Raw genomic sequence first — 13,344 nt, forward strand, 5'->3', positions numbered from 1 at the left:
GATTATATTGATACAAAAATGAATAATTCTGGTAAAGCCCTTAGAGGAGATAAGATCAAGTGGGGGCTGTTGTGAGTCGGGGTCAGCTGAGATCAGTTGTTTCTCACTGAGAAACGAAGAGACCATGAGTTGGCCAGACAAGCTTCTAGTCCCAGGTACTGTGATTATATTTTCAACAAATACGATGCATGCAAAATACTTTTAACAAAAATCATGGAAATAACATAAGTTGCAGGATGTCCTTGTGTAGCTGCTCAAAGCAAAGGACATTTTAACAGAAAGAGTGGATGTAAAATCAGGGGGCATAACTCAATCAGAGGGATTACAGCAAGAGGAGGAAGCAAACCTGGGAAATCATGACCCAAGTTCCCATTTGATCGATGCGGTGAAATACAATAGAGGGAGGCACAGGAAGGAAAAAGTGTGAGAAAAAGAAAGAAAGAAAATTATGTTAAAGCTAGAAACTGTGTAAGACAAGGCATTTAGACATCAGATCACCTGGAACAGCATGAAAAACAACATCTAAGTGGCAGACAGGAAGAACAAGATTAGATAGGAGCTTTTTGAAATAATAAATAGCAATACTTTGAGGCTTTTAAGAGGTCAGCATGAGCTTCTCAGGGGAGTCATGAAAGCATAAGGTTTCAGGAACACTGCAACATAACATGGTATTGTTGAGAGGTTGAATGAAATGATTTAGAATGAAAATGTATTGTGAATTAGTATCCTGGAAGTGAATCTTCATTTCTGAGGAGAATTGAGATAACTCAGAAAGAGCTATATAATCGCTAGCTTAAACATGTGTTGAGTAAACTCAGTACCAGATTCACAGATGAGAAACACCCTAGTGGCAACCTATGAAAGATTTAAAAGGCAGCTGAAGCAGCCCATATTTAATCAAAAGAGACAGTAAACAGAGCCAGTGCTGGGCTGACACCCCCCTCAGCCCTCTGGCCAGCCTGAGGTGGCTAGTGGGGTCAGATACTGAGCAAACCTGTAAGCCTCCAGTGCAACATCAACAGCAGTAAATCCCTTGTGGAACAAAACCACTTGTCTTCCTTGGCCAGTTTTATATAATTTTGGCCAGATGCTCAACCAGCAGAAGGCGTCACAGCCCAATTCACTTCAGCTGAGTCTCTTGTCATATATTTATAAGCCACAGGCTGAGGTGCCTCTTAGTGGGTTCTTGGTTATGAGGAGGGTCACTCTGTGGGTGAGTAAATGAGTTGGCATTCAACTTGACAGTATTTTCAGCTTTTATAGGTCTTCAACATTGTTGACTATTGGAAAATTTGTCAGGCTACTATCTTTCCCTCAGAAATAGACTTTTTTGACAAGTATAACTGTTTTTTTGACACTTGATGGGAGGACTTGCAGAAATTTTCTGTTAATTGTTTTCTGCTGCAAGCAGCACTCCTAAATCAGGTGCTGTAAGATCAGCTGGAAAGCAAACAGGGTTTTGGGGAAATGACTCACAGCCCAGAATGGGGTACAGAAATGGGTAACTGGGCCAAATTCTAGGCCTTGCAGTTCTTTGTGATGAAGGATGATAGAACTTGTCAAACTGCTGTCCTCACTGGCTCAAGGTGGAGGAAAGTAATGAATTTTCCTCTAGTGGGGTACTAATATGACAATCTCTTTCAAAATTGCCAAAGCACTCATACCTCTGAAAGTGATAAACTAACTAGAAAAAATATCTCACATGAAAGGGAAATAAGATAAAATTTATCTGTCTATCTTTACATCAGAACAGATTTTGAAGCTCAGAGAATGTGAAGTATTGATTAGGAAAAATATTTTCAAAGTAATTTCTGCATGTAATGGATGACAGAGTCTAAAAAGATTATAAGCCATTTGCATTTTCCCAGGAGTTCTTTCAATAGAAATTATTTTCTGTTTGAGCTACAAAGATTAAACAGAAAAAAAAATCGTATCACATGACATGTTCACTTGCACAGGGCTGCCGCAGGCATAGATTATGTTCTTGCCCAAAAAGGAACTTACCGCAGAGTTCTTCTGTGTCAAGATTGCTGGAAAGATAAGAGTATAGAAGGTTAGTGAGCTTAGTAATGTTCTTTGTTAGACTGGTAAATAGTAGGACCCAAAGATTAGCCTGACTGGGATATGAAGCCTCCCTGCCTGGGCTGTAGCAGGAGATGTGAGTGCCTGGCCCTTTCTTGGCCTTGCTCTGCTGCCTTAGGGCGGCTTGTCCTAAGCCAGCGGCTGTAGCTGTGCTGAGGCCTTTCTGCAGCTGGCTGCAGGTGCGGCCTCCCTTCCTGATCATGTTCCCACTGGTACCTTCCTACTCACCAACAACCCTCTTTGAAGTTCCTTGCCCAGCCTTTGTGCATCATGGCGCAGAGTCACTGCTCCTCAGGCTTTATGCGTTTGGTCCCAGCACTGGCAGAAATCCATCTAAACACCAGAAATTGTTTTTTTTCCCCACCTTTCTGCCTGTACTCCTCTTCTGTGGCAGTCATGCTGGACAGCATGGCTCAGAGAGCTCAGCCCTCCATGCTAAATGAGGGAAAACCCAATAACTTTCTCCTGTTTGGAATCGTCACGGTGCAGTAGTACTCCATGGGAGAGACAGTACAGTAGGAGGATAAAACCAGACATAGCCCATCAGCACATGTAATTTCTAAGACTTTTTGGCCATACAAAACTGTTTCACCAGTACTAACTTCAGCAAAATTAGCGACGTGAAAAGTATAGCTGTATTGCCATATTCCCATGCCATTATATAAATAAATCAATGTATGCAAGTATTCTATAAAATTCAAAACTGTTCACTTCAAACAGATTTCATCTTGATCAACTCTTAAGCGATATTTTCTCTCTTAAGCGATATTTTCTCTCTGAGGCTTTAATAGTCAAAAGAAGAAACATTTGACCTACAGCTCAATTCTGAAAGTTAGCATATTGACTTTATTCCAAGGAGGACAGGAAACTGATTATTAAAGAAACTTAAACGCATGAATGTCCTTTTTCAATCTTGCTGAGGGGTGAATATTGAACGGCTGATTGCACTTAGGATTTTTTCACTTATCTTTTTAATGGGATTTTTTTATTGACCTTTTAATAAAATGATGACACAGTATTATCTTAAAGTCACTTTCACCAATGCTAACTTCCATACATCTGGCTTTTATTTCATGAGGGAGAGAAACAGGCAGAAATTGCAGGATCCTGGGTTGTCAGAAGCTTGCATACTCAGGGCTATAAAAACTTCTGAACACTTTTAATTGATGATGTAAATGAGATTTTCCCACAACTTTTATTAACTGAAGGTGACCTTATCTGCATTTGAACAGGCCCAGTTGGATGGCTACAAATGAGTCTTGCATCTGATTTTTCCAATGACCTTGGTGGCAGGTATAATGAAATTCATAGTCTGTAAGAATTGGTGCTGAAGCTGAGAAACTTAACTCTTAGGTCAACAAACTATGTGATGGGAAAAAGTGTCTGTGACTCCTTAAGGCTGCTCGTCACAGATCACTACGGCATCAATGACTGAACGTGTCTGACCGACCACTACTGCAGTTCAGCAGTCATTTTTGGAACGGTCCAGATGTTCACCCCTTGAATGCAAACTGAAACGCTGAAAGGTGGAAAATTGCCTGAGTCAAAAAGCAGTGACAGAATATGATGATGTTAAACGACAGGAGTTTGCTGTTATGATGCCTACTCTTTGTTCATTGTCCCTGCATTTTCTGCCCCTTCACATCATCTGCCCTAATGCCTTCTCTTTGTAAAAGAAAGACATTTCTGCATTTCTTAATGTACAGCTTGATAACTGTGTTTAAAACAGCCTTTCACATTGTTAGCCAGACAAATTCATGCTCTCTTTTCAAATGTCATATTAAAATCCATTCTGGTCCTTGTTCTTCTGCAGTATCCTCAGCAGTGTGATAGCGATATAGTAAGGGAGTGGCTCGGAGGCTTTCAGTGTTGCTGTCATCAGAACATCGCTGCTAGTCCTATTGACAGGAACGACACAGCTGCAAATGGACCACAAGTGAAAATGGAAAAGTATTTAGGTGCTGAATTCATTTTCAGTTAGAATTGCGCACTTGAAAATTATTGTCCAAAGTGATTTGTGCAGCAGCTTTCAGGAAGCCTGTGACAGAACATAGAAATGACATAAAGAGCATGGATTTTGGTTTAGCATACTCATATTATTTCCTTCTCTATTATAAATACCCTCTGAGGCTCCATTGTTCTTGGCATCCTATTTGAAGGGGATGCTGTTCTAGGCAGGGAAACTATAATTTTGTGTCACTGATTATTTAATTCTCTCAGAAATAATAACATGCTGCTTCAAACACAGTCGTGAACAAACCTAGAATTTTTTTTTCTGTATACAACCAATTCTGAGCTCCCTGCAGGATGCTACAGAAACAATTAAAGAAGTTTGGAATATATTTAATAGTACAGGAGTGGGGTGCACACCAGAAGGGTGTTTCTGCAACTCAGTACTCAGGTTTATAGTGGGCACCTGTTCATCATTTCAGTGGGTACGTATGCCAAGGATGCTTCTGCTTAGACCTATAATCTGGCAAAGCTGAATATGTTATTTGCAATATTTGCTGGATGACTCACATCCAGGCGCCAGCTCTCCACTCATGATAAGCACCGGAAGCATAGGCTGTAGCCAAATGCATTCACGTCATGTCAGCACGATCATTTTTTAAACTTCTGCTCTCAATTTACTTTCTGACTACTAAATGCAGCCCTTTTACATGTCTGACTTTGTATCTAAAATGTTCTCTACCTAATAACATGAACTATTTTTAAAGGACTATTACAAATATTCCACTAAGCAGTCCTGATCACTGCAAAGTTGATCATACCTATTGCTCAGTGACAGAAACATAAGCAAATTCACTTGAATGAACTGTGACAAAAGTGCCTATTTGTGGTATCTCTGGAAGTGGCCCAAAATGTAGGAGTGCAAAGCAGCTGTGATCATGCTCTTGTTCTGCCCACCACAGTCAGCTGTGGACTGGGGCCAGCCAGGGAGGAGGGAAGGTTAAAGCTATTCCACCCGTTCACTGCTGTGAACCCACCGATCCACAGCCCCATCCACTGACCTGACACATACTGTTCTCTGGTACAAAAGGCACCTCTAGGCAGAGGTACCAGCAGAAGATCTGCATATTTTCCCTGGACCACAATAAGAGGCAATGACATCTCTTCAGTACAGGAATTATATATAAAGTATGGACTCTGGCACCTAAAGCAGTTATTTTATTGAAGAATCCAATACTATATGAAAGACTTTATGAACTAACTTAATTTAGGAAATTCATTGTCATGACTATCATAGCTGGAGAAGGCTAACACTTTCTTCTTCAGATCTCTCTTCATTCTTAGATATGAGAAGGATTTATTTCAGAGGCTTGAACCAACTCTTTTTTGGGTCCCATTTGCACGTCTCTTTTCTAAATTTGGTTTTAGGGAGGAAAGTTTGAGGGTGGTATCTCCTATTGTTAAGCAGAAGTATATAATTTGTGACTGAAAGGAATTAAGTGTTACTTAGACTGTGCAAGGGTAACTGAATAGTCATCCATGGACAATATCTCAGCCAAACAGCTGTAAGCTCTTTGCAACAAGAAAGCCTGCATACCATCCCACTTCAAGTCAGCAAAATGAGGTAAGTGCTCCAGCACTACAGAGGGTGTTGTGCAAAGGAGTCTTATGTGTGCACTTCCATTTTAAGGATATTCTGCTTCACAGCTCCTTTGCAACAGCAAAGACCTTTTTGTTCAGGTTTGTTCAAGGTTTCTTACCAGTGGAGGACAAGCCCAGGCATTGGCCTCTTGCCACAGAAAACGGAGAGGAGGAGGAAGGGGCAGAAGTGGGACAGAGCTCCCGGGGCTGGTCCCTAGGGAGCTGAACTTCCCGCTGCCCCGAGGACACTGCTGCTCTTCAACCCCAGGGCTAGCTGGACTGCGCACCCTCTGGCCTTTCAAGGGCAGTAGCCAGCTTGGCTTTCTGCGCTCTGACACAGGCAGTGGGGTCACGGCTGTTTTAATGTCCCACATTTTGCTGCACTAAATAATTTCCTATTTTGCTTATGCTTAGCCCCAGGCCAAGTGATAACTTCAGAATCTTCGCTTACTGCTCTGCGTGTGGCAGGACTACAGGAAAGAATAAAGGTTTTTTCCTGACTGACAAGTCATCTGAAAAAAAAACCAACCTAGTCCTTTGCATTAGGCAATGATTCACAGGGATGCAATGACTACATAGCTGGCTAGCCACCTTAATCATCCCAGCTATAACAGTGTCTGTGTTGCTAAAAGAGTCTTAATAATACTATTAAAAGTTGCAGTGCATGCTAAAATCTGTAGAGAACTGTAGAAGGGCTGCAGAGCTATGATTTTTTAGCAGAGTCTGAATGACACCAACCTAAACGAGGCGATGAGAGGCAACATCATGGTGGCTCTTTTGCCACAAGGAGCAAATTTCAGAGTTTTCACCCCACAGAAGATGATAATGTTTCAATTTCTGGTTTTGTCCCCAAATGATTTTTTTTAAAAACTGAGATTAAATTATTTATTGTTACACAAAATAAAATGTTTATTTTGGTTTATTAAACTCCTTGGAAATGCACATGTTGATAGAGATACCAAAACTGCTGTGGTTCTCTGGGAAACCCAGATTATGGAAGGAACTAGGCCCTCAAACTACACCTGCCATTAAGCTATGTTAAGATGATAATATAGGAAGCCAGTGTTATCTTCTGAAGAACTGAACTGAAATGAAACATTCTAGGCCAGCTCCATTTAGGTCAATGCAATTGAAACTACTCATTACCATTTGGTTTTCCCAGTGTGAGTGATTCTCATTTTTTCTGCAGAAAGCTGAATTTCCCATTAAAGATAACAATTCATATAGAAAATTTTGAAGCAACTCTATTTGCAGCTCATCTGTCTGACCAGAGGATCTGTTAGGATCAGGACTGTGTAAATCATTCTCAGTGAACTTGTTTTGTTCAGTCATGAAATACTAAACTGTGTAATCAGCTCATTCGGACTAGTATCTTGCCTTTTTCTCTGTACTTCATTTCCAAACTGATTTCTGTAGCTATTGTCTTGAAAAGTCTGAGAGTTAAAGCCAATAGCTGCAATTATGTCTCTTAAATAGTAGCAAACACACCTTTCTGATGTCAGTGCTGCACCATGTGCCTGAAATCCATCATATTTGAGAAGTCGTGGCAGCCTGGTGAAGTTCCCACTGACTGGAAAAGGAGAAACATAACCCCCATTTTTAAAAAGGGAAAAAAGGAAGACCCAGGGAACTACAGGCCAGTCAGTCTCACCTCTGTGCCCGGCAAGATCATGGAGCAGACCCTCCTGGAAACTATGCTAAGGCACATGGAAAATAAGGAGGTGACTGGTGACAGCCAACATGGCTTCACTAAGGGCAAATTGTACCTGACAAATTTGGTGGCCTTCTATGATGGGGTTACAGCATTGGTGGACAAGGGAAGAGCAACTGATGTCATCTACCTGGACTTGTGCAAAGCATTTGACGCTGTCCCGCACGACATCCTTGTCTCTAAATTGGAGAGACATGGATTTGACGGATGGATAGACCACTCAGTGGATAAGGAATAGGCTGGATGGTTGCACTCAAAGAGTTGTGGTCAACGGCTCGATGTCCAAGTGGAGACCAGTGATGAGTGGAGTTCCTCAGGGGTCAGTATTGGGACCAGCACTGTTTAACATCTTTGTCAGTGACATGGACAGTGGGATTGAGTGCACCCTCAACAAGTTTGCCGATGACACCAAGCTGTGTGGTGCAGTCGATATGCAGAAGGGAAGGGATGCCATCCAGAGTGACCTGGACAGGCTTGAGAGGTGGGCTTGTGCGAACCTCATGAAGTTCAACAAGGCCAAGTGCACATGGGTTGGGGCAATCCCAAGCAGAAATACAGGCTGGGTGGAGAATGGATTGAAAGCAGCCCTGCAGAGAAGGACTTGGGGGTGTTGGTTGACGAGAAGCTCAATGTGACCTGACAATGTGTGCTTGCAGCCAGACAGCCAACCGTATCCTGGGCTGCATCAAAAAAAGCATGACCAGCAGGTCGAGGGAGGTGATTCTGCCCCTCTGCTCTGCTCTGGTGAGACCCCACCTGGAGTACTGTGTTCAGCTCTGGGGCCCCCAGCATAAGAAGGACATGGACCTGTTGGAACGAGTCCAGAGGAGGGCCACAAAAATGATCAGAGGGCTGGAGCACCTCTCCTATGAAGGCAGGCTGAGAGAGTTGGGGTTGTTCAGCCTGGAGAAGAGAAGGCTCCAGGGAGACCTTATAGCAGCCTCCCAGTACTTAAAGGGGGCCTACCAGAAAGCCAGAGAGGGACTTTTTACAAGGGCATGTAGTGACAGGACAAGGGGTAATGGCTTTAAACTGAAAGAGGGTAGATTTAGATTAGATGTAAGGAAGAAGTTTGTTACTGTGAGGGTGGTGAGGCACTGGAACAGGTTGCCCAGAGAAGCTGTGGATGCCCCATCCCTGGAAGTGTTCAAGGCCAGGTTGGATGGGGCTTTGAGCAATGTGGTCTAGTGGAAGGTGTCCCTGCCCATGGCAGGCGGGGTTGGAACTAGATGATCTTTAAGGTCCCTTCCAACACAAACCATTCTATGATTCCATAAAATTCTTATTTAATCTAAAAGATCTAGTTTTTAAAAAATGGTCAAAAATCAATATATTATTTTCCTCCTGCAATTTTTTGCATTCAATAATTCCTTTTTCGAAAAACCACTTTTCATTCACCTGCAATTCACCTAATTAAAGAGTCTGTCTGTATCTCATGCTGTTTCTAATAAATCTTTTTTTTTCCCTCATTGTACTTAGAAGTTCATTATTTTTCTCTGTGTACTTGTATTGAACTGTGATAAATCAGCAATAGCATGAGATTAAAATATGCCTTCCAACTGAAACAAAAGAAAAGTATCCAAGGCACAGATAATTACTATCCTTAAAGTACTGTTAAACTACTGAGGATTTGTTATTATTATCTTTACAACCAGAGTCTTGAAGGAAACACTGTGGTCCTATATAACATGCATTTCATTTTAGTTTCAGTGCACAGTACTGGGCTGCAAGCTAATGCAGTCAGATGGGTTCCCACGATTGCAAGGATAATGCTAACCATCCTCTTCCTCTCAGACATCAAACTGGCATCCTTTTGGAGTTTGCTATTAGGGCAGATGATCTCAGCATCTCTCTTTTGACCCAAAGAAGGAACTAGAGCTCTGCTAATGAAGACCTGGGCAGATGGGAGGGAGGTGGATTCACTTTGGGACTGAGTCCTAAATGTAGATGGCCATATGTGCGCTGGGTGTCCAACCTCCCCTGCCAGGCAAAGGAGCCCCAGTGTATTCAATGGAGTTGGGGGTTTTTCAGTAGACCAGCTAGCAGGAGCCTGAGTAATTGGCATCTAGTAACATGGGCATCTAGTATTGTTTCAGATGCTCTAGCATTTCTTCCACCACGCATGTCCCAGCTGCTTCTCCTGTGTCATCCTGTCCACCTTGGGCTGATGTGTCAGGTGGGAGCATCTTAAGTGCCTTACGCCTGGGCAACAGTGCTGAAGCCTACGTGAGCAGAATTACTTCTTAGGTGCCAGTGACTTCACTGACTATGAGGGAGCCTTAAACACCCTGCTGACACAGACATATGCAAGTGTAGATATGTCTCCATAGTGCCAAGTCCCATCCCTACATGTGCAGTACGTGCAGCATGACAGACTCTCCCAAATGCCCAGCATAAGCTCGGTGCTGCAGGTGGCCAAGGCTCTCAGGTCCTCACCAAACTCATCTCTGGCTTGTGCAGTTTAACTTGTGCCGCACACAAAGGATTAACGGGTCCTCCCTACTTTTGGGAGGTTGCCTGTGTCCCAGGTCTGCCTCAATAGCTCTAGCATCCCTCCTAACTTGTAACTAAGGTCCTGGCTGAGGACTTCATTTTACCAATGAGAAAAGTGAGAAAAACAAGTCTGATTCCCCACTGACTCATATGAGTCAGTAATCAGTGAAGCATTTATCACACTATCTCTCCGGCAGTGCTGCAGATTGAATCCCCTTGAGATCTTCTGCATATCTCTTAGTTTGTAACTTTGCCAAATCTTCTCATTATCTTCTGACACCTTTTCCCTGAGGATGCCATTATGCAAAAAAAATTTCCATGGAAGTTATGAGTGGGGGGAGGGAAGGGAGAAGGGTAAGAGTAAAAGGGAGGTTTACATTTGCAATGACTGCTAAAACTTATTCACTAAACCATTAACCATGTCAAGGATTCTTGCTCTGCTGAAACATGGGCTCATCAGAGTTGACATTAAAATTAAGCAGGGGCAAATTTACCAGGGAAATGAGCTGTAAAAGCATTCACCCCATAAGCCACAAATTTCAAACTTTTCCTGCATACTTCTCTCCATGTATAAAAAGACCTGTGGTGTGGATACTTTTCTCTACTTTCAGTACAATTATTCAGGCAATAACACACGTAAACAAAACAGCTATATTTCTGCAGAACTACCTCCTCTGAAGCTGAACTGTGCTGCAATACTATCTTGCACGCAAGCTGTTTAGCATTCAGTAAAGGCAGATGTGAAGTCCAGGTAATGCAATCTGTTAATTGTTTAGAGCATGATAACCCCACAAGTTAGGGTTTTCTCAGTTGGGATACTTGGGAGTTTAAATAGCTTCTTCAGCAATACTACAACCCCCAGGTAGCTGCACTGAACATATGTACACATTGGATTTACAAACCAGATGAGAGCTCATAGAAATGTTAAGATACAAACTAGGTACTAGGAATGATGCACACGTTATTAAAGTACTTAAAATATCAAGTTTACAATAAAAATATGACTTTTGTTCCTGATTAGATGCAAATATGGGAGGAAGAAGATCTTCAGATTTGGATTTGGTGTATACATTATGATTTAGTGATTCAAAAAGGCCAAGAAATGAAATAGGAACGGAAATAACACCAAAAAATTCTTCAATATTTTTCAAGTGGAAAGTCAGCAAAGCTAGTCACATTCCATGATTCTTCTTCGTATTTAATCTGTAAAATATTCTTGTGTTCCAATCTGCTCCTAAAAATAGTTCTTAGGAGAATATGTTAAGAAATACAATGCTTAAGGTTGCAAGACAACTCCACTCTTCTCAGCCTTAAACTTCTCAGATATTGCCTTTGTAAAAGTCTGCACTTTTTGAAAACACAAAACTTTTCTTGTAGTTAACATCACCAGCTCACTTCTATCTTCAGGTGGCTTTGAGCATCAGTCCCTGACAGCCTTTGCCTTGAGCTGTGTGTATTGATTTACACTTGTGCCATGATAGTACAAATTGCTACACAACCAAAATGAGTGTTTCATGTTCACTTGGTCCAAGACAGCAGGGCATGTGAGTCTTCAGCTTCAAAATTACTTCAGCTATGACCTGCAGACCATGTCCTCCATGAAGTGTGTGTTGTCACCCTCCTTGTCAGCACTGGGAAAGACTTCTGGTGCCTTTGCAGCACCTGCATTTGCCTCCAACACCCTTCCCATTGCTCCCATCAGCCCTGCAGAGCCTCACTGAGCACTGTGTAGCTTGGAGCTGAGGTTGTGGGGGGAGAGAGGGGTGAGGAACCACATTGGGTATCCTTCACCCTCACAAAACTCCTCTGCAAAGGGTAACTCAGCTTTCAAGTAGAGTGCCTTGAGGTTTTTTGAGGTCTCAGGACAAGCACTGACAAGCTCCCAACTGTGACATTACAGAGGTATAACATAGATGTCATGTCAAATATGTGTCAAATCAGGAGGCAAAGATGAGCTCTTCCTCTTGCTCCTTCCCTGCTCACAGCCATGCCCTCGTGTTGATCTAACTTGTACTGTGGTGGCTTGACTCCTACTCAACACACTGTGGGGATCTACCTTGGCCTCCTGATACCTTCAACAGAGCTTAAGATGTTGCCCAGATGCTTATAGTGTACTTATTTCTGGGCTACCTGCAAAACTCTTAAACTGTTATGAATAAAGGGAGAAGAATCATTATACAACTCTAGATTGAAGCTTAAGTCTTTAATAATCACTGCTCTTGATTTCTTGCCTATACTTTCATTTTTTTTTAAGGGTCTTTAAATACAAGACACTGCTTTGCAGTAGATGCAAGTGCTAAGTGCATGCTAGGAAATGAGAACCTGGAGACCTGGCTGTAACAGCCCAGACCTAATCACTGCTGCATCAACGCAAAGCCTTTTCTTACACTGACAGAGTGAGGGCATATGAGTGGGGACCCTCCGTAACAGCTTCTTTATACTATTTCATGGCATGTGATTGAATAGGCATTGCCCAAAGGTTTCATGAGATCCTGGAAAGCACAAATAGAAGTGACTTTCAGTGGAAGTCAAATGCCTAATTGGCTTCCAGCTTCAATCTGAAGTAATGACAATACTGGAAACTGCATTTAAGGAAGAATAGTTAACTGCTACCCCCCTAAAGCAGTCGTCTTGTGCTAATTACATGTCAGGAATGCTAGTTGTATGGGCTAATCAAAGCATTCTACTGGCTCTTTATGTAGCTTTTGAAGCACACTATCTCTGAATAATCAGAAGTTGCTTGTTTTACTGAAGAATGTTAAAATTTAATGTTTGAATTAATTCTTGGTATTATCTCCCTGCCTTCATTAACAAACAGGAGACTGGCATTCACTGGGTCACCACAGTGGCCCATTGGTCCAGTGTCCTCTTGTTTCTTTGTGATCATAGGAGGCTTTTAAGAAAAAAACAACTTATGTTAAGGCCTTGTGAACAGGTATAAGCTAGTATGCCCATGGGGGGAATTTCTGTGTAACTCTATGTATCTACTAGTTGGCCTATAAACGAATTATTGTATTGGCTTATGGTTCAGTGGAAGGAAGACCCCGCCACAAATTTAATTGTTTACAATTTATTTTTTTGATTGCTAGTTCTTACAAATATAATTCTTGTATTAAAACACCTTCAAGAAAGGTAAAACATTGTAGCAGTACTAAAATACGGGAAAAAAATAACTTCCTTTTTGCATGGACACACTACTTCACCTAATTTGATTGTCTAGATAGTGATAGCATCATTATTAATCTATGTTGTACCTGGTATATATTAACTTATACATTTTTTTCTGTCTGTATCAAAAGGAAAAAGGAATGTAAGTTAAAAATCAATTTGCATGGCATGTCTTTACTGGTATTTATTTAATATTTAGAATGTTATAAAAAGGTAATGTAAATTTTATGAAATAGAAAGAAAAAAATAGCCAGTCTACACATAAATACATTCATAAATTGCAAAATATATGTCCAAAT

The 13,344-nt window shown here is 41.6% G+C and overlaps 1 protein-coding gene across 1 annotated transcript in view; it reads right to left on the reverse strand.

Moving 5' to 3' along the window:
* NECAB1 (N-terminal EF-hand calcium binding protein 1) overlaps nt 1-13,344 on the reverse strand; it is a 56,042-nt gene that overhangs the window by 35,301 nt on the left and 7,397 nt on the right. The window contains exon 3 of the mRNA XM_050915670.1: nt 2,005-2,030. Coding sequence (XP_050771627.1) covers nt 2,005-2,030 — 26 coding nt within the window. The remainder of the gene's footprint in view (nt 1-2,004; nt 2,031-13,344) is intronic.

This window comes from Gymnogyps californianus, chromosome 2 (assembly GCF_018139145.2).
Source record: "Gymnogyps californianus isolate 813 chromosome 2, ASM1813914v2, whole genome shotgun sequence".
Lineage (NCBI taxonomy): Eukaryota > Metazoa > Chordata > Aves > Accipitriformes > Cathartidae > Gymnogyps > Gymnogyps californianus.